This window comes from Heptranchias perlo, chromosome 2 (assembly GCF_035084215.1).
Source record: "Heptranchias perlo isolate sHepPer1 chromosome 2, sHepPer1.hap1, whole genome shotgun sequence".
NCBI lineage: Eukaryota > Metazoa > Chordata > Chondrichthyes > Hexanchiformes > Hexanchidae > Heptranchias > Heptranchias perlo.
The window spans coordinates 5,100,729-5,122,881 of NC_090326.1; the positions used below are offsets into that span (position 1 = coordinate 5,100,729).

At 44.0% G+C, this 22,153-nt stretch overlaps 1 protein-coding gene across 1 annotated transcript; it reads left to right on the forward strand.

The window, feature by feature from the left end:
* Nucleotides 1-14,638: 14,638 nt before the first annotated feature.
* On the forward strand, nucleotides 14,639-21,783 carry LOC137332850 (probable G-protein coupled receptor 139). The gene is made up of 2 exons (XM_067996807.1): nucleotides 14,639-14,921; nucleotides 20,882-21,783. The coding sequence occupies exons 1-2, from the start codon at nucleotides 14,675-14,677 to the stop codon at nucleotides 21,781-21,783; spliced, it is 1,149 nt and encodes a 382-aa protein (XP_067852908.1). The 5' UTR covers nucleotides 14,639-14,674.
* The last annotated feature ends 370 nt before the right edge of the window (nucleotides 21,784-22,153 follow it).

Below are 22,153 nucleotides of genomic sequence, written 5' to 3' on the forward strand. Positions count from 1 at the left end.
GTAACTTCGGCGGGGCGGAATTATAGGCCGCAGTGCATCGGCCGCTCGTTTTGCACCCCATGACTTCAATGGAAAGGAGAATTAAGTGGGATGTATAATGGGCGGCCCATCCATTACCGTCTGTGTTGTGCCCTGGTCGAAGTTGAATTTTACCCTCCTTGTTTCTGAGTTGCTTTCACCAGGGTTTTCTTTCTTTGCACGTTTAGAATCTGCTTCTTTAGAAACTAAAGGTCTGACACAACTGGTGGAGTGGCGGGATGGGGAAATCTCGGGCCCACAGACTCCAGTCGGTTTAAATTAGTGGGTAGAAAATAAAGCGCTGCGGCCTTGTGTTTGAGAGCTCGGCTCTCCCCGAGAGTGGCGCTCATCGCTGGGAGCGCCCATTCGTGGAATCAGCCTTGACATCAACAGCACTTGCAGAATGAAATCTTTCCATCACAAACTGTTCTCTGGCAGACTGTACACACAATCGCAGAGTATCCCATCGCACACTACTTCCCCAGATGACTTACAAAATTCAATGCTCTCTGAAAAAAAACTGGGGTTGAAATTGGTCTCCGGCAGTAGTGCAAAATGAGCGAAAGCGCAAAATGAGCGACAGTGTAAAATGAGCGATAGAGCACCAGCAGCCCGTTTTATTGTTGGTCCGATTTTCCAAACAATTGATTTCAATGTTAAAGGAAATCGGGCGGATTGTAGAAGGGGCTGCTGATTCGTTGCCGAACGTTTTACACTACGGCCGGTTATCAATTTATGCCCTATGGTTCACAAAGCTTTCCATAGCTCATATCTGGGTCTGTTGTCGACTCATTGGGGTAGATTGGGACTTTGTGCGGTCGTGTAAAACGGGTGACAGGGAATCCGCAGCAGGTTTTACATCTCAATGAAATAAAAATTGGAGAGATGTAAAAGGGACTGTCAATTCATTCTCACCCCTTTTACACGATCACAATGTGTCACAATCTAGCCCATTGATGGTGATCGAGTGCTATGATTAATCACCAACTTAATTATCTTTGTATCGGACTAGCTGGACCTTGCTCATCTTTTGTCCAGCGATTATTATGTGTTTAATTCCCCCCTTCCGGGGTGATATTTACGGTTAATTCTCTATTTTTCGCAAGTCCCCTACACATTTTTATTCCACATCTGCTCCCTGAGGTGATTTTTATATTTAGGTCCTTGTTTCTTCCCAATATTTGCCCCTATCTTCATGTTTTCCCTCTCTCCCTGCTATCATGATTTTGCTGCTAAATCTGTATTCCTACTTCCGGATCCGATCTCTGTGTTTTTCCTTGTGTCTCTGCCAGAAGTCATTTTTAGATTGAAATCTTTGCTGATTCTTGGCATCAGATCCTTCCACTAATTTATTCGCTCTCTTCTTCCTGAGGTGATTTCCATGTTTAATCTCTGTTCATTCCTAATTTCATTCCCTCTCTGCAGGTTATTCCCAGTCTCTCTCCTGACGTGCCTGTGATCAGTTTAAGGCCCTCTTCGCAGCTTATTCCCAGTCTCACTGCTGAAGTGTTCGTGAACAGTTACAGGCCATTCTCTGTTTGTAATTTCATTTTTTCCCTTCCTTTGGTGATTTATGTCTTTAATTTTATGTCGTTCCCAAATTTCAGACCGTTTCTCCATGTTTACACTCTCTCCTTCCTGAGCAGATTTAGTTTATATTTAAATCTCTATATCCATGTGTATAATATAGTAAAAAAAGAATATGAATACAAAAGTCAGTATTAATGTATTATGAGAATGTATTATTTTAATAGAGGCTACACTTGTTTTAGATTAGGTCGTTAGGATTCTGCCGGGGTAGGCAAAGTAAGGATGAAGGTGTCAGTTTAATGAAATTTAATGAAGAATCAAAGGCTTTGTGTAAAAATCATAGCTGGTTTGGAGACAACATATCTTATGTTTCAACCGTTACTATTCTATTAAAGTGTGATGATTATAACCGTGCAAAATTGTTTCATCTTCGTCATGAACAAAACACACATTCCAGTCAAAACTTGTTATGGTGAGAGCCACGGAGAGGGGTCATTTGCTGTTCCTGTTAAATCAATGTTGCACTATAATTAAAGATACAAACTGAGTGAGAATGGCACTATCTGGTGTTTAAGACAAAGACAGTGGTGCAGTGAGTGAATTAAACACTAAAACGTGAACTTCTGCAAATAAAATCGATTAACATTTGGTTATTTCGACATAATGCTTACAGAGATGGAGAGACCAGACATTCGGAGGGAAGGTCAAATTAGCCATTTTGTGTAGAGAATGCAATTCCAGCTTCTAGTAAATAAATCAAAGTAAAATTGAACTCAACGTTAAAGTAGTTCGGATCTAGGTTTGCGTTCTCCATTATTGATATTTCAATTTAATCTGATGCAATAACAGTATTTGTAACAGTAGCATTGCAGAAGAGAGCTGCGGGACCCTGTCCAGTTTAGTAACACTGCAGAGGGGGTAAGAGTACATTGTGATTTATTATAGAATCCAACAGGTCTCTGGGAAAGTTACACATGGTACAGATGTTGGAGCAAAAAGTGCAAAGTGATTTTACATTTTAATTTGGGGCAATGTCTTTTTATCTCCACAAGATTTAATTTTATGGAGTCTTTTTTCTAAAGAAACTTCAGGCACAAACCAGGGTTTTATAAAAAAAAACCAATCATTTATTATTAATACACTAGAAAATTGACATTAGATTTTAAACAAAATATTGGGTTGGTGCCCGATTTAGAATTGCTTTAACAACAGCAAAACAACACATTCTGAATTCTCAAAATGCATAACAGTTTGGAAATCAAATGTTTATCTTAGACTAACCCCATAAGGAAAGTCATATCCTTATAGTTGGCTCAAGATTGCCGGAAAGATTCCAGGTATTTTGATGGATACCGTTGTAGGGTCGCATGGCTTTCTCTTGCAACCAGTTCATCTGATTCACAGGCAGTCTCTAAACCTGCATGGAGGCATCAAACTGGGAGGCAGGGAGCAGCCTTGAAGATTGAAGTGTGGTGGCGCTGCCAGGAAGCGAAGGGCGAGATTGGAGCAGTCCTGGTGGATCTCTGTCTCTTCCCACTCAACTTCTGCCAGCTTTCAAAGACCTTTTTAACACAGAACCACACCTCTGGGGCGGTGGCTTTTCCACAACAGGTTGCTACAAATACAACCCACGATTGATTGACACTTCACTTGTTTTGTCTCAGCGGCCACAACGTAACCACATTAAGCAGGCAGGTGTTCAAACGACCTCTAGCCCTTCTGGAATCGTTCTTGATGCTCTGGCGATCCATCCTCTGTTGTGTGATCTTTTACAATGTGTCCTTAACACTCCTTTTAACAGTCCTTTCACTTTTTAAGAATCCTTTTTGTTCAGACATACTGGAGCCGATTTAATATCAGGCTTTCGTTTATCAGGTGAATTTTTACTACAAAAATGCTCTGGGGAAACTCCTGCAATAAGTAATGGTCAGGGTCAGTTGAACAAGACTGGGTGACTTTATTTTGCAGCCTCGAGGCATCACCTTTAGAACTCTCAACATTATATAAACAAGAGCATTACCCCGGAACAAACATGAACTGTCTGGCCTGCTTCATCTGCTGCTGTTCTGCTAGTCAGCACTCTCACACACTCCAGGCTGATTACACAGTGTGTTTGGTTATTGCATGCTTTCTGTGTTCTATTCTCATTCCTGTTTCTACCCTTCTGTCAATATATATGGTTGTCCATCTTTTATTGTGTTTGTTCTCTGTGTAATATCGTTGATCCTTTTTTTATTTTCTGTTTGTTTTTCTATCTTGTTATTTCTACTTCTATTTAATTTCCATCTCTCTGCCGCTGTTTATGTCTCAACCTTTTCTATCTGTTACTCTTGGCTTTTTTTCTACTCATCTCCCTCTCTCTGTTTCTATGTCGCTGCCTGTCTTCTCTCTCTGCCTTCTCTGCAGGCAGAGAGAACGGAGCACGGGATCAGAGATAAAAGGAGGAGCGAGAGAGGAGAGAGAAAGCGGAAGGCGGGATCAGCGATAAGAGGAGCGAGAGAGGAGAGGGAGATGAGCGCGTGTTCAGCGATAAAAGGAGGAGCGAGAGAGCGGAGCGCCGGATCATGGATAATACAAGAGAAGGGACGGAGAGCGGAGCACCGGCGGGAAGAGAGGTAAAAAAAAAACACCTGAAGTGAATTCAGCACAAGGGAAGGAGCTGATTGGTGAGTAGCTGGTGAGTATTTTTTCTGGTGAGTTTTCTTTAAAGTTTTTTCGTTTTTTTAAGTTTAGTTAATAATATAATAAATCGAGTCATACAGGGCACCTCAGACCAGTTGAATGCACGGCCTGTGCCATGTGGGAACTCCAGGAAACTTTCCCTCTCCTGGAGTGCAGGAAGTGTCATCAACTGCAGGAGCTTGAGCTCCGGTTTTCGGAGCTTGAGCAGCGGCTGGTGCTACTGCAGTGCAGCCGCGAGGCTGAAAGTTTCATGGATAGCACGTTTCAGAAGGTGGTTACCCCACAGTTTAAGAGAGTGCAGGCAGAGAGGGACTAGGTGACCGCCTGACAGAGAAGGAGGACGAGGCAGGTAGAGCAGGTCTCCACTGAGGGCATCTCACTCTCTAGCCAGTATTCAAATGTAAATACTGGTGGGGGAGAGGGTTCCTCTGGGGAGTGCAGCCAGATCCAAGTCCACAGCACCATGGGTGGCTCAGCTGTAAGGGGAGGAAGAGCATGGTCAGGAGAGCGATAGTGATAGGGGATTCTATAGTTAGTGGGACAGATAGGCGTTTCTGCGGCTGCAGACATGATTCCGGGATGGTATATTGCCTCCCTTGTGCCAGGGTCAAAGATGTTATCGAGCAGATGCAGTACATTCTGAAGGGGGAGGGTGAACAGCCAGAGGTCATGGCCCATATTGGTACCAATGACATAGATAGAAAGGGGGATGAGGTCCTGTAGACAGATTTTAAGGAGTTAGGAAAGAGATTAATAAGCAGGACCTCAAAGGAAGTAATCTCTTGATTACTCCCAGTGCCATGCACTATCGGTTGTAGAAATAGGAGGATAAAGCAGATGAACGCGTGGCTGGAGAGATGGGGAAGGAGGGGGGGCTTTAGATTCCTGGGGCATTGGGTTCACTTCAGGGGGAGGTGAGACCTGTACAAGTCGGACAGGTTGCACCTCAACAGGGCCGGGACCAATATCCTTGTGGTGTGGTTTGCTCGTGATGTTGGGGAGGGTTCAAATGAGCTTGGCAGGGGGATGGGAACCTGAGCATAGATTCAGAAGGGCGAGAAGCAGAGCTGGAAATGGAAGGCAGAAAATTAGTTTTAAAGGCAGAGGAAACAAAGGTTAGATACTAGACAACAAAAGTATTTGGCCATGCTTAATGGTATATACCTCAATGCAAGGATTATAGTGAATATAAGGCAGATGAGCTAAAGGCACAGATAGATACGTGGAAGTACGATATCTTAGCTAGTACAGAAGCATGGCTTAAACAGGGGCAGGAATAGCAGCTCAACCTTCCTGGTTACAGAGTTTTCAGACGAGATGGAGAGGGAGATAAAGAAATAGGGGGAGTTGCAATATTGGTTACAAAAAAACAATTATGGCTGTGAGGAGGAATTATATGTTAAAAGGATCATCAAATTAGGCCACATGGGTTGAGCTGGAGAACAAAAAAGGGGCAGCCACACTGCTGGAAGTGTACTATAGACCACCAAACATTCAGAGGGAGATAGCAGAGCAAATATGTAAGCAAATTTCTGAGAAGTGCTAAAACAATAGAGCAATAATAGTAGGGGATGTCAACTACCCTAATATTAACTGGGATCGAATCGGTGCTAAAGGTATAGAGAGCACAGAATTCTTAAAGTGCATTCAGGAAAACTTTTTTAGCCAGTACGAAGCAAGCCCAACAAGTAGGGGCAGTTCTGGACTTAGTTTTGGGGAATGAAGCTGGGCACGTGGAAGGAGTATCAGTGGGAGAGCATTTTGCTGGTAGTGATCATAATTCAGTTAGATTTAGTATAGTTATGGAAAAGGACAGAAATAGAACAGGATTACTGTTCTAAATTGGGGAAAGGCCAATTTTACTAAGCTGAGAAGTGATTTAGCAAAAGTGGACAGAAACAGCTACTTGAAGGTAAATCAGTGTCAGAGCAGTGGGAGGCATTCAAGAGGGAGATTCAAGGGGTTCAGAGGAAACATGTTCCCACAAAGAAAAAGGGCGGGACTGCCAAATCTAAAGCCCCGTGAATGACAAGAAGCATACAGGATAAGATAAGTCAAAAAGTGAATCTTATGTCAGACAGCGAGATCTCAATACTGCAGAAAGCCAAGACAAGTATAGAACGTGCAGGGGTGATATTAAAAAGGAAATTAGGAAAGCAAAGTTGGGGGGGGCATTAAGAAATCCTGCAACTAAAATTAAGGAATACCCAAAAATGTTTGAAAATACATAAAGAGTAAAAAGATAACTAAAGAAAGTACAGTTAACCTATGTGTGGAGTCTGAAGATGTGTGTATGTTATTTAATGAATACATTGCGTCTTTCTTCAGAAAAGAGAGGGACGATGCAGAGAATGTAGTTAAGGAGGAGGATTATGAAATATTGAATGAGGTAAAGATGTTTAGCATCTATGAAAGTCGATAAATCGCCAGACACAGAGGAAATATATCCCCAGCTGCTAAGAGAAGCAAGGGAGAAAATAACAGAGGCTCTAAAATCATATTCCAATCTCCCATGGACACAGGCATGGTGCCGGAGGATTGGAGGACTGCTAACATCGTACCGTTGTTTAAAAAGGGAGAAAGTGATAGACCGAGTAATTATATTCCAGTCAGTCTAACCTCGATGGTGGGCAAATTATTGGAATCGATTCTGAAGGACAGCATAAATCGTCATTTAAAAAGGAACGAGTTAATCAAGGATAGTCAGCATGGATTTGTTAAGGGAAGGTCATGTCTGACTAATTTGATTGATTTGTTTGAGCAGGTAATAAGAAGGGGCCATGAGGGTAACGCATTTGAGGTAGTGTACATGGATTTACCAAGGCTTTTGACAAGGTCCCACATGGCAGACTGGTCAAAAAAGTAAAAGCCTGTGGGATGAAAGGGAAAGTGGCTAATTGGATCCAAAATTGTCGCAGTGGCAGGAAGCAAAGTGTAATGGTTGACAAGTGTTTTTGTGACTGGAAGGCTGTTCCCTGTGATACAAGGTCCCTTGCTTTTTGTGGTATATTTTAATGATTTGGACTTGAATGAGAAGTTTGAGAAGGCTTGATCAAGAAGTTTGCAGATGATACAAAAATTGGCTGTGTAGTTGATAGTGAAGAGTAAAGCTGCAGACTGCAGGAAGATATCAATGGACCGGACAGGTGGGCAGAGAAAATGGAATTCAATCCAAGGAAGTGTGAGTTAATGCATTTGGAGAGGGCAAATAAGACAAAGCAGTACACAGTAAATGGGAGGATAATTCGAGGTGTAGAGGATCAAAAGCGACCTTGGAGTGCACGTCCACAGATCCATGAAGGTAGCAGGACTGGTAGATAAAGTGGTTAAAAAGGCATAAGGGATACCTTCCTTACTAGCCGAGGCATACAATATAAGAGCAGGGAGGTTATGACAGAACTGTATAAAATACTGGTTAGGCCACAGCTTGAGTACTGCGTACACTTCTGGTCACCACATTACAGGAAAAACGTGATTGCACGAGAGAGGGTACAGAGGAGATTTACGAGGATGCTGCCAGGGCTAGAGAATTTTAGTTATGAGAAAAAATTGGATAGGATGGGGTTGTTTTCTTTGGAACAAAGGAGGTTGAGGGGTGATGTTAAGGTATGTAAAATTATAACAGGACTAGATAAAGTGAAGAGAGATGACCTATTTCGCTTAGCAGAGGTGCCAGTGAACATGGGGCATAGATTTAAAGTGATTGTAAGGGGATTAGAGGGGAGCTGAGGAGAATTTTTTTCACCCAGAGGGTGGTGGGGGTCTGGAAATCACTGCCTGAAAGGGTGGCAGAGGCAGAAACCCTCAAGTCATTTAAAAAGTACTTGGATGTGCGCTCAAAGTTCTGTAGCCTACAGGGCTGTGGACCAAGTGCTGGAAAGTGGGATTAAACAGGACAGCTGTTTTTCGGCCGGCACGGACACGACAGGCCGAATGGCCTCCTTCTCTGCGGTAACTTTCTATGATTCTGCCTTTTTTACATCTGCCTCCCTGTGCCCCTCTCTCTCTCTCTCTCTCTTTCTCCCTCCTGATTTCATCCGTCTTTTTGTCTTTCCACCTCTGTCTGCAATCTGTTTCACTCCGTATGTGGGAAAGTTTACTGAAACACATTACAACCAATGTCAATCAGAGTCCGGGTATGTTTACTGACGCACATTACAACCTGTATCACTCAGTATCCAGGTATGCTTACGGACACACATGACACCGTGTATCACTCAGTATACCGCTTTGTTTACTGACACACATTACAATCTGAGTCACTCAGTACCTGTGTATGCATACTGACACACATTACAATCTGTGTCACTCAGTATCCGGGTATGTTTACTGACACACATTACAACCTGTGTCACTCAGTATCCGGGTATGTTTACTGACACACATTACAATCTGTGTCACTCAGTATCCGGGTATGTTTACTGACACACATTACAATCTGTGTCACTCAGTATCCGGGTATGTTTACTGACACACATTACAACCTGTGTCAGTCAGTATCCAGGTATGTTTACTGACACACATTACAACCTGTGTCACTCAGTATGTGGGTACACTCAGTATGTGGGTATTTTCCACAACATTCACCTGAGGAAGGAGGAAGCCTCCGAAAGCTTGTGAATTTCAAATAAAATTGTTGGACTATAACTTGTTGTTGTAAAATTGTTGACAATATGTGGGTATATTGAGAGAAACACATTACAATCTGTGTCACTCAGTATCCAGGTATGTTTACTGACACACATTACAATCTGAGTCACTCAGTATCCGGGTATGTTTACTGATGCACATTAGAATCTGAGTCACTCAGTACCTGTGTATGCATACTGACACACATTACAATCTGTGTCACTCAGTATCCGGGTATGTTTACTGACACACATTACAATCTGTGTCACTCAGTATCCGGGTATGTTTACTGACACACATTACAATCTGAGTAACTCAGTATCTGTGTATGCATACTGACACAAATTACAATCTGTGTCACTCAGTATCCGGGTATGTTTACTGACGCACATTACAACCTGTGTCACTCAGTATCCGGGTATGTTTACTGACACTCATTACAACCTGTGTCACTCAGTATCCGGGTATGTTTACTGAAACACATTACAATCTGTGTCACTCAGTATCCGGGTATGTTTACTGACACTCATGACAACCTGTGTCACTCAGTATCCGGGTATGTTTACTGAAACACATTACAATCTGTGTCACTCAGTATCCGGGTATGTTTACTGACGCACATTACAACCTGTGTCACTCAGTATCCGGGTATGTTTACTGAAACACATTACAACCTGTGTCACTCAGTATGTGGGTATGTTTACTGAAACACTTGATACAATCTGTGTCACTCAGAATCTGGGTATGTTTTCTGAAACACATTACAATCTGTGTTACTCAGTATCCGGGTATGTTTACTGACACACATTACAATCTGCGTCACTCAGTATGTGGGGATGTTTACTGACACACATTACAATCTGTGTTACTCAGTATCCGGGTATGTTTACTGACACACATTACAATCTGCGTCACTCAGTATGTGGGGATGTTTACTGACACACATTACAATCTGTGTTACTCAGTATGTGGGGATGTTCAGAGAAACACATTACTATCTCTGTCAATCAGAATCTGCGTTTGTTTAGTGAAACACATTACAATCTGTTTCACTCAGTATCTGGGTATGTTTACTGACACACATTACAATCTGTGTCACTCAGTATCCGAGAAATCACAGCCTTGGATATGGGGTGAAATACACTGAAGTGTTTATAAAAAGTCACGGAACACAATTTGTGCGTAGAATTCTTCTTTGTTTTCTCGGCAGTGATGGGTTGTGAAGGAAGAGACGGGCCCGAGCTCCCTCTGATGGGTTGTGAAGGAAGAGACGGGCCCGAGCTCCCTCTGCTGGGTTGTGAAGGGAGAGACGGGCCCGAGCTCCCTCTGATGGGTTGTGAAGGAAGAGACGGGCCCGAGCTCCCTCTGATGGGTTGTGAAGGGAGAGACGGGCCCGAGCTCCCTCTGATGGGTTGTGAAGGAAGAGACGGGCCCGAGCTCCCTCTGATGGGCTGTGAAGGGAGAGACGGGCCCGAGCTCCCTCTGCTGGGTTGTGAAGGGAGAGACGGGCCCGAGCTCCCTCTGCTGGGTTGTGAAGGGAGAGACGGGCCCGAGCTCCCTCTGCTGGGTTGTGAAGGGAGAGACGGGCCCGAGCTCCCTCTGATGGGTTGTGAAGGGGGAGACGGCCCGAGCTCCCTCTGATGGGTTGTGAAGGGAGAGACGGGCCCGAGCTCCCACTGATGGGTTGTGAAGGGAGAGGTGGGCCCGAGCTCCCTCTGATGGGTTGTGAAGGGAGAGACGGGCCCGAGCTCCCTCCGATGGGCTGTGAAGGGAGAGACGGGCCCGAGCTCCCTCTGATGGGTTGTGAAGGGGGAGACGGCCCGAGCTCCCTCTGATGGGTTGTGAAGGGGGAGACGGGCCCGAGCTCCCTCTGATGGGTTGTGAAGGGAGAGACGGGCCCGAGCTCCCACTGATGGGTTGTGAAGGGAGAGACGGGCCCGAGCTCCCACTGATGGGTTGTGAAGGGAGAGACGGGCCCGAGCTCCCTCTGATGGGTTATGAAGGGGGAGACGGGCCCGAGCTCCCTCTGATGGGTTGTGAAGGGGGAGACGGGCCCGAGCTCCCTCTGATGGGTTGTGAAGGGAGAGGTGGGCCCGAGCTCCCTCTGATGGGTTGTGAAGGGAGAGACGGGCCCGAGCTCCCTCTGATGGGTTGTGAAGGGGGAGACGGGCCCGAGCTCCCTCTGATGGGTTGTGAAGGGAGAGACGGGCCCGAGCTCCCTCTGATGGGTTGTGAGGGGAGAGACGGGCCCGAGCTCCCTCTGATGGGTTGTGAAGGGAGAGACGGGCCCGAGCTCCCTCTGATGGGTTGTGAAGGGAGAGACGGGCCCGAGCTCCCTCTGATGGGTTGTGAAGGGAGAGACGGCCTGAGCTCCCTCTGATGGGTTGTGAAGGGAGAGACGGCCTGAGCTCCCTCTGATGGGTTGTGAAGGGAGAGGTGGGCCCGAGCTCCCTCTGATGGGCTGTGAAGGGAGAGGTGGGCCCGAGCTCCCTCTGATGGGTTGTGAAGGGGGAGACGGGCCCGAGCTCCCTCTGATGGGTTGTGAAGGGAGAGACGGGCCCGAGCTCCCTCTGATGGGTTGTGAAGGGAGAGGTGGGCCCGAGCTCCCTCTGATGGGTTGTGAAGGGAGAGACGGGCCCGAGCTCCCTCTGATGGGTTGTGAAGGGAGAGACGGACCTGAGCTCCCTCTGATGGGTTGTGAAGGGGGAGACGGCCCGAGCTCCCTCTGATGGGTTGTGAAGGGGGAGACGGGCCCGAGCTCCCTCTGATGGGTTGTGAAGGGGGAGGTGGGCCTGAGCTCCCACTGATGGGTTGTGAAGGTGGAGACGGCCCGAGCTCCCTCAGATCCGCACTGACCCCGAGCTGCGGGTGAAATGAAATAAAGTTCAACCTGCAGCAGTGAGCGGTTGGAGAGAGATCAGAGTCCGGAATCAAGGAGGACATTTATGATACTGTCCTTGAATATAATTTATATCAAATACTCCTTGAATTCTCTGCCTGGGGAATTCATAACTGGGAATCGCCTGTGAAATCAGCCTAAATATTAAAATAGGAACCGCCCAACGAGGGGCTCGATCCCATGAACCTGAGAACAGTTCACTTCGCACAGGTTGGAGACTGAGACTGTGTCTTTCCAGTTCAGAGTGGGGCTCATTCCCACCCCAGGTGAGATCAGATAATCATAGAAATGTTACAGCACAGAAGGAGGCCATGATTGAATCTCCTTCACCACCCCCTCGGTCAGTGCATTCCAGATCCTAACCACTCGCTGTGTAAAAAAGTTTTTCCTCATGTCGCCTTTGGTTCTTTTGCCAATCACCTTAAATCTATATCCTCTGTTTCTTGACCCTTCCGCCAATGGGAACAGTTTCTCTCTATCTACTCTGTCTCGACCCTTCATGATTTTGAATACCTCGATCAAATCTCCTCGCAACTGTCTCTGTTCCGAGGAGAACAACCCCAGCTTCTTCAGTCTAACCATGTAACTAAAGTCCCTCATCCCTGGAATCATTCTAGTAAATCTTTTCTGCACCCTCTCTAAGGCCTTCACATATTTCCTAAAGTGCGGTGCCCAGAACTGGACACAATACTCCAGTTGTGGCCGAACCAGTGTTTTATAAAGGTTCTCCATAGCTTCCTTGCTTTTGTACTCCAGCCTTCTATTTATAAAGCCCAGGATCCCCTATGCTTTTGTAACTGCTTTCTCAACCTGCCCTGCCACCTTCAATGATTTGTGCACATATACCCCCAGATCTCTCTGTTCCTGAACCCCTTTTAGAATTGTGCCCTCTTGTTTATATTGCCTTTCCTCATTCTTCCTACCGAAATGCATCACCTCGCATTTTTCTGCATTAAATATCATCTGCCATGTGTCCGCCCAGTCCACCAGCCTGTCTATTGCCTCTTGAAGTCTATCACCATCATCCTCAATGTTCACTGCACTTCCAAGTTTTGTTTCACTCCCAAATTTGGAAATTATGTCCTGTACACCCAAGTCCAAGTCATTCATATATATCAAGAAAAGCAGGGGTCCCAGTACTGACCCCTGTGGAACCCCACTGCACACCTCCCTCCAGTCCGAAAAACAACCGTTCACCATTACTCTCTCTTTCTTGTTCCTTAGCCAATTCTTTATCCATGTTGCTACTGCACCTTTTATTCCACGGTCTTCAATCTTGACGACAAGCCTATTATGCGGCACTTTATTGAACACCTTTTGGAAGTCCATAAACATCACATCAACTGCATTGCCCTCATCTACCCTCTCTGTTACCTCATCAAAAAACGTTATCAATTTGATTTAACATGATTTGCCTTTATCAAATCCATGCTGGCTTTCCCTAATCAATCTACACTTGTCCAAGTGACTGTTAATTCTGTCCCGGAATATCATTTCTAAAAGTCTCCCCTCCAATGAGGTTAAACTGACTGGCCTATAGTTGCTGGGTTTATCCTTACACCCTTTTTTGAACAAGGGTGTAACGTTTGCAATTCTCCAGTCCTCTGGCACCACCCCTGTATCTGAGGATGTTTGGAAGATTATGGCCAGTACCTCCGCAATTTCCACCCTTACTCCCCTCAACAACCTAGGGTGCTTCCCATCCGGACCGGGTGACTTATCTACTTTAAATACACCTAGCCTTTCTACGACCTCTTCTTTATCAACTTGTAGCCCATCCAGTATCTTAACTACATCTTCATTTACTGAGACTCTGGTAGCTTCTTCTTCCTTGGTAAAGACAGATGCAAAGTACTCATTTAGCACCTCGGCCATGCCCTCTGCCTTAATGAGTAGGTCTCCTTTTTGGTCGCTAGTCATTCCCGACCCTCCTCTTACTGCCCATTTACTGTTTACATGCCTATAGAAGACTTTTGGATTCCCTTTTATGTTGGCCGCCAGTCTATTCTCACACTCTCTCTTTTCTCCTCTTATTTCCTTTTTCACTTCCTCTCTGAACTTTCTATATTCAGCCTGGTTCTCACTTGTGTTATCAACCTGACATCTGTCATATGCTCTTTTTTCTGCTTTGTCTTACTCTCTATCTCTTTTATTATCCAGGGAGCTCTGGCTTTAGTTGCCCTACCTTTCTCCCTCATGGGAATGTGCCTAGACTGTACCCGAATCATCTCCTCTTTAAATGCTGCCCATTGTTCAATTACAGTTTACCTGCCAATCTTTGATTCCAATTTACCCGGGCCAGATCTGTTCTCATTCCACTGAAATTGGCCCTCCTCCAATTGAGTATTTTTACTTCAGAGTGGTCCGTGTCCTTTTCCATAGCTATTCTAAACCTTATGATACTATGATCGCTGCTCCCTAAATGCTCCCCCACTGACACTTGCTCCACTTGGCCCACCTCATTCCTGAATAACACAGCACAGGCCGAGGATCGAGCCTGGGCCTTTCCTGCTCTGTGTGGGGCTCAATATGTAAATGAACCTGCTCTCTCCTCACATCAGTGCTGCCAGACTGTGGGTCTCATAGTTTCTGTTCTTCCAAACATTCATTAAAATAGTATACTGGGCTTTGGGCTTTCTATCCTTGTAATATTTGGTTAAATATATGTTATGTTATAAACATTGTTTGGTTTAACTGAATCTGTTTGTTCAGTGAGTGTAATTAATGTCAGTCTCCGTGGGCCCTAATTGTGTCACTGGAGTGTTTCTCTCTGCTATTAATAAGCGACTTCTTTCAACGTGTTATCCCATAGTGTCAGTGGGAGCATCACCCCCGGCACTAACAGGGATCAGCGACGCCACAGAGAGGGAAAGAATAGATCAGAATCTGAGAACAATAGATTGGAATATTTCAACAATGGATCGGAATCCGGGAACAACAGATTGGAATATTTCAACAATGGATCGGAATCCGGGAACAACAGATTGGAATATTTCAACAATGGATCGGAATCTGGGAACAATAGATTGGAACAGCCCATTATGGACTTTTCAATTTGTGTATCTACTCTATGATTCACTGGCATTCGAGGAGCGGGCACTTTATGTGATTCTTGGTCTACAAGTAATTTACTATCCTCCCCTCGCTGCTGTTGGTGTCTCTGGTAAGTCTCGATATCCAGCTATTAATCCTATAACCAATGATTCACTTATGACTGTTCTTGTAGTACCCTGTCCCACACTCGCTGCAGTTCGATTTGATGACAAGTCTCCATATCCAGCTGTTAATTATATAAACCATATCTTACTGTATTGCTCTTCTAGTCATTTACTGACCAACACTCGCTGCTGTCGATGTCACTGGTAAGTCTCGATATCCAGCTGTTAATTCTATGAACCATGTTTCACTGCATTACTGTTCTTTTTTCCCCTGTCCCATACTCACTGCCATTGTTGTTCCAGGTAATTCACTATATCCAGTTATTAATTCTATAAACCAGGTTTCACTGTATCACTGTTATTTTTGTCCCCTGCCCTGCATTTGCTGCTGTACGATTTGATGGTAAGTTTTTATAACCAGCTCAAAAATTAAAGGGGGCACTCGGGAAGGGAGATATATTGATGGGTGGAACAGGGATGGGAGATATATTTAAGGGGATTTTCTGGGTGTGAGATTTAATTCACAATGGATCCCTGAGAGTGAGGCTGTATTTCAGGGATTCTGAATGTATGCATGTTTCACAGGGTCCTTGGGGTGTGTCAGTATTTGAATGGGGTCCAGGCATGGCACTAATATACAAGGGATCCAGTAATGGTACTAATATACAAGGGGTCCAGAGACAGTGATAATATACAGCAGATTCAGAGATGGTACTAATATACAGGGGATACTGAAACGGTGCTAATGTTCAGGGGATCCAGAGGCGGTGTTAATATACAGGGGGTGCAGAGATGGTGCTAATATTTACAAAGGGAAGCTATGAACAATTGCAGGGGATCGAGAGACAGTGCTAATATTTACAGAGAGATCCAGAGACACTACTAATAACTACAAAGGATCCATAGACGGTGCGAATGTACTGGGGATCCAGAGACGGTGCTAATATTTACAGGGGATCCAGAAATGGTATTAATAATAACAGAGGATAAAGAGATGGAAATAATACATACTGGGTATCCAGAGACAGTACTAATATTTACTGGGTATCCAGAGACAGTACTAATATTTACTGGGGATCCAGAGACAGTACTAATATTTACTGGGGATCCAGAGACAGTACTAATATTTACTGGGGATCCAGAGGCGGTACTAATACTGACAGGGGATACAGAGACGTTACTAATATTTACAGTGGATGTAGAGACATTATTAATATGTACAGGGGATGTCGAGAAGGTACAAATATTTTCAGGGGATCCAGAGATTGTTCCAATATTGACAGGCCATCCAGTGAGGGTACGAATATTTACAAGGGATCTGGAGATGGAACTGATAGTTACAGGTGAAGTAGAGACGTTACAAATAAATATCGCGGATGTAGAGATGGTACAAATATTTACACAGGATCCAGCGATGGAATTAATATTTACAGGAGATGTAGAAAATGCATTGGTATTTACAGGGGATCCAGGGATTGTACTATTATTCACACATTGATATTGAGATGGTAATAATATTTACAGAGGGATCCAGAAACCGTACTAATGTTTAAAGGTGGTCCAGAGATGGTACTAATATTTACAGGGGAGGTATAGACATAATTAATATTTACAGGTGATGTAGGGAAGCTACTAATAACTACATGGGATCCAGGAACGGTACTAATATTACAGGGGATCCAGGGTCAGTAGAACGTTTATAGTGGATCCAGAGACTGTACTAGTAGTTACAGGGGACCCAGGGATGGTACTAATATTCAGAGGGATCTCGAGAGCTCATAATAATTACATGTGGTCCAGAGATGCTACTAATATTTGCAGGGGCTCCAGTGATGGTACTCATATTTATATGTGGTTCAGAGACGGTACAAATATTTACAGGACGGTACAAGTATATACAGATTCTCTCAATCCACTGTAAATCGTGATAATATTTACAGTGGATTTAGAGAATCTACTAATATTTACAGGGGTGTAGAGACGTTATTACTATTTACAGGGGCTGTGGAGAAGATACTAATATTTACAAGGGATCTGGAGACACTGCTAATATTTACAGTGGGTCGAGAGACGGTAATAATATTTATAGGTTATCTAGAGACTCTACTAATATTTACAGGGGAAACAGAGACAGTACTAATTCTTACAGGGGACAAAAAAATGTTAGTATCATTCAGAGTGGAATGCAGAGACAGTAATAATATTTACTGAGGAATGCAAAGACATTACTAGTATTTGCAGGAAACCCAGAGATGGTATTAATCTTTACAGGGGATTCAGAGACGGTGCTAATATTTACAGGGAATCCAGATATGATACTAACATGAAACAAAAATGGTACTAATATTCACAGTGGGATCCGGAGATGGTGTTAATGTTTACAGGGAATCAAGAGATGGTACTGAAATTTATAGGGGGTCCAGAGATGGTGCTAATATTGCTAATAATGGTGCACAGGATCCAGATGCATTACTAATATTTACAGGGGATCCAGAGAGGGTACCAATATTTACAGGGGATCCAGAGACAGTACTAATATTTACAGGGGATCCAGAGATGCTACTAATATTTACAGGAGATCCAGAGATGGTCCTAATATTGATAAAGAAGAGGTACTTGAAAGGCTAGCTGTACTTAAAGTAGATAAGTCACCCAGTCCGGATGGGATGCATCCTAGGTTGCTGAGGGGAGTAAGGGTGGAAATTGCGGAGGTACTGGCCATAATCTTCCAAACATCCTTAGATACGGGGGTGGTGCCAGAGGATTGGAGAATTGCAAATATTACACCCTTGTTCAAAAAAGTGTGTAAGGATAAACCCAGCAACTATAGACCAGTCAGTTTAACCTCAGTTGTGGGGAAACTTTTAGAAACGATAATCCAGGACAGGATTAACAGCCACTTGGATGAGTGTGGATTGATTATGGAAAGCCAGCATGGATTTGTTAAAGGCAAATCGTGTTTAACTAACCTGATAGAGTTTTTTGATGAGGTAACAGAGAGGGTAGAAGAGGGCAATACAGTTGATGTGGTGTATATAGACTTTCAAAAGACGTTTGATAAAGTGCCGCACGGTAAGCTTATCATAAAGATTGCGGCCCATGGAATAAAGGGGGCAGTCGCAAGATGGATACAGAATTGGGTAAGAGGCAGGAAACAGAGAGTAGTGGTGAACGGTTGTTTTTTGGACTGGAGGGAGGTGTACAGTGATGTTCCCCAGGGGTCGGTGCTGGGACCACTGCTTTTCTTGATATGTATTAATGACTTGGACTTGGGTGTACAGGGCACAATTTCAAAATTTGCAGATGACACAAAACTTGGAAGGGTAGTAAACAGTGAGGAGGATAGTGATAGACTTCAAGAGGACATAGACAGGCTGGTGGCATGGGTGGACACATGGCAGATGAAATTTAACGCAGAAAAATGCAAAGTGATACACTTTGGCAGGAAGAATGAGGAGAGGCAATATAAACTAGAGGGCACAACTCTAAAAGGGGCACAGGAACAGAGAGGTCTGGGGGTATATGTGCATAAATCGTTGAAGATGGCAGGGCAGGTTGAGAAAGCGGTTAAAAAAGCATACGGGATCCTGGGCTTTATAAATAGAGGCATAGAGTACAAAAGTATGGAAGTCATGATGAACCTTTATAAAACACTGGTTCGGCCACAACTGGAGTATTGTGTCCAGTTCTGGACACCGCACTTTAGGAAGGATGTGAAGGCCTTAGAGAGGGTGCAGAAGAGATTTACCAGAATGATTTCAGGGATGAGTGACTTTAGTTACGTGGATCGACTGGAGAAGCTGGGGTTGTTCTCCTTGGAAGAGAGAAGGTTGCGAGGAGATTTGATAGAGGTATTCAAAATCATGAACAGAGTAGTTAGAGAGAAACTGTTCCCATTGGCGGAAGGGTCAAGAACCAGAGGAGATAGATTTACGGTGATTGGCAAAAGAACCAAAGGTGACATGAGGAAAAACTTCTTTACACAGCGAGTGGTTAGGATCTGGAATGCACTGCCCGAGGCAGTTTCAATTGTGGCTTTCAAAAGGGAACTGGATAAGTACTTGAAAGGAAAAGAAATTGAAGGACTACGGGGATAGGGCAGGGGATGGAACTAGCTGGATTGTTCTTGCATAGAGCCGGTGTGCACTCGATGGGCTGAATGGCCTCCTTCCGTGCTGTAACCTTTCTTTGATTCTACAGGGGATCCAGAGATGATTCTAATTTTTACAGGGGACCCAGTGAAAATAATAATATTTACAGGGGATCCAGAGATGATACTAATTTTTACAGGGGATCCAGAGACAGTACTAATATTTACAATGGGATCTGGAGACAGCACTAATATTTACAGTTGATCCAGAGATGGTACTAATATTCATTGCAGGATCCATATGCAGTAATAATACTTACAGCGGATCCAGGCACAGTACTAATATATACTGGGGATCCAATATTTATAGCAGTTCTAGAGTTGGTACTCATATTTACAGAGTGATACAGAGACGGTAATAATTTTTACAGAAGATCCAGAAACAGTGCTAATATTTACAGGCTATCCAGAGACAGTACTAATATTTACAGGAATCCAGAGAAGTTACTAATATTCACAGACGAGAAAGAAATGGTAACAAAAATCACAGGGGGATCCACTGGCAGGAGTAATATTTACATGGGATCCGGAGATGGTGCTAAAATTTACTGGGGATCCAGAGATGGTACTAGTATTCACTGGTGATCCAGAGACAGATACAGATGCAGTCCTATTATTTACAGTGAATCCAGATTTGGTACTAACATTTACAGGTGATCCAGAGACTGTACTAAGATTTACAGGGAATCCACAGATGGTACTAATGTTTACACTGTATCCAGAGACACTACTACTATTTAAAGAAGGATCCAGAAATGGTAATAATATTTTCAGAGGATCCAGAGACGTCACTAATATTTAGATGGGATGTAGACACGTTATTAATGATTACAGAGGATGTAGAGAAGGTACTAATATTTACAAGGGATCAAGGGAAGGTAATAATACCTACAGAGCATCCCGTACACTACTAATATTTACAGGGGATCAAGGGACAGGACTAATATTTACAGGATCTCCAGAGACAGTACTAATATTTACATGGGATACAGATACAGTGCTAATATTCGCAGGGTGAACCAGAGACTGTAATAATGTTTACCGAAGGATCCAGAGATGGTATTAATATTTATAGGTTATCCAGAGAATTTACCAATAGTTACAGGGGCTCCAGAGATGGTATTAATATTTACAGGGGCTCCAGAGATGGTATTAATAATTACAGGGGCTCCACAGATGGTATTAATATTTACAGGGGCTCCAGAGATGGTATTAATATTTACAGAGGATCCAGAGATGGTATTAATATTTACAGAGGATCCAGAGATGGTATTAATATTTACAGGGGCTCCAGAGATGGTATTAATATTTACAGAGGATCCAGAGATGGTATTAATATTTACAGAGGATCCAGAGATGGTATTAATATTTACAGAGGATCCAGAGATGGTATTAATATTTACAGGGGCTCCAGAGATGGTATTAATATTTACAGAGGATCCAGAGGCAGTATTAATATTTACAGGGGCTCCAGAGATGGTATTAATATTTGCAGAGGATCCAGAGGCGGTATTAATATTTACAGGGGCTCCAGAGGAGGTATTAATATTTACAGGGGATCCAGAGATGGTATTAATATTTGCAGAGGATCCAGAGGCGGTATTAATATTTACAGGGGCTCCAGAGATGGTATTAATATTTACAGAGGATCCAGACACAGTATTAATATTTACAGGGGATCCAGAGGCGTTACTAATATTTACAGAATATCCAGAGACGGTATTGATACTTATAGGGGCTCCAGAGACTGTGCTAATATTTACACAGTGTCCCTGCCTGATGTATAATTCCCCTGTTTGTTTCCCTTTCTTACAGTTAACTTACTGGCGATTGTGACCCTGTCTCGGGGAAAGTGCGGTCTCTCCAAATGTGTCACTCGCTACCTGGTGGCGATGGCAGCGGGGGATTTAATGGTCATTATCTTCGATCTGATACTCAGACAGATTCCGATTGCTTATGCGAGTCACTTTCGTTTCCTGTACTCCATCCCCTTGTGTAATATCCACGCCGTCCTGCTTTTCGCAGCCACAGACTGTTCTGTCTGGTTCACCGTCACTTTCACCTTTGATCGATTTGTGGCCATTTGTTGTGAGAAGCTGAAAACTAAATATTGCACCGAGAGAACGGCGGCTGTGGTTCTGGGAACAGTGATTTTGCTGAGCTGTTTGAAGAACATTTCCTGGTACTTTATGCTCACGGGTGGGTATCAACTTCACAATACGCCCTGGTTTTGTTTGGTAACAATCAGTGTTCTGGAATCACGTGTGTGGGGAGTGATCGAACTCCTGCAGTATATCCTCACCCCGGGGGTCCCATTTGTTCTGATTCTGTTGCTCAATGCTTTCACCGTCAGATTCATTTTAGTGGCCAGCAGAGCCCGCAGGAGACTCCGGGGTCACAGCAGTGGGGAGAGTCCCAGAGACCCAGAGATGGAGAGCAGAAGGAAATCCATCATTTTACTGTTTCTTATCTCGGGGAATTTCATACTGTTATGGGCATTGTTATTAGTGTATTCTATATGGAACCGAATGTTTTATTTGGGGTTTGAGTCTGTATTTCTATCTCAGTTGATACTAGAACTGGGATACATGCTCCAGCTCCTGAGTTGCTGCACAAACACTTTTATTTATGCCGTGACCCAAACGAAATTCAGAGAGCAGTTGAAGAATGTGGTGAAATATCCCTTCATTGCAAGTGTTCAAATCATTAAATCATGAGAGGATCTGAAGACTTTCTCAGAGCAGAGTCAGTTTTGTATCATACGGTGTCTGATTCTCTCTCCACCAGACACTGTGTATTCTGCAATCACTGAAACCTTTATAACTTGAGGCTATTTATCAACTCATTTCAGAGCGTGTCTCAAAGTTCATGGGGGAAAAATTGGATAGGGGCCGTTTTCGGGCGTTGGTAGCGTGATGTGCTATTACCCCCGCCCGATGACTCCTGCACAGGCAGGTCACAAGTTTCAGCCCACCAGAGGACTGACCTGCAATCAGGATTCCATTCCAGGCCTTGCAGGTGGAATCAATGCAATTCGCACTTTCCACCACCAGGGGAGCTCAATCCCTTAAAGGGAGGATGTTTCTT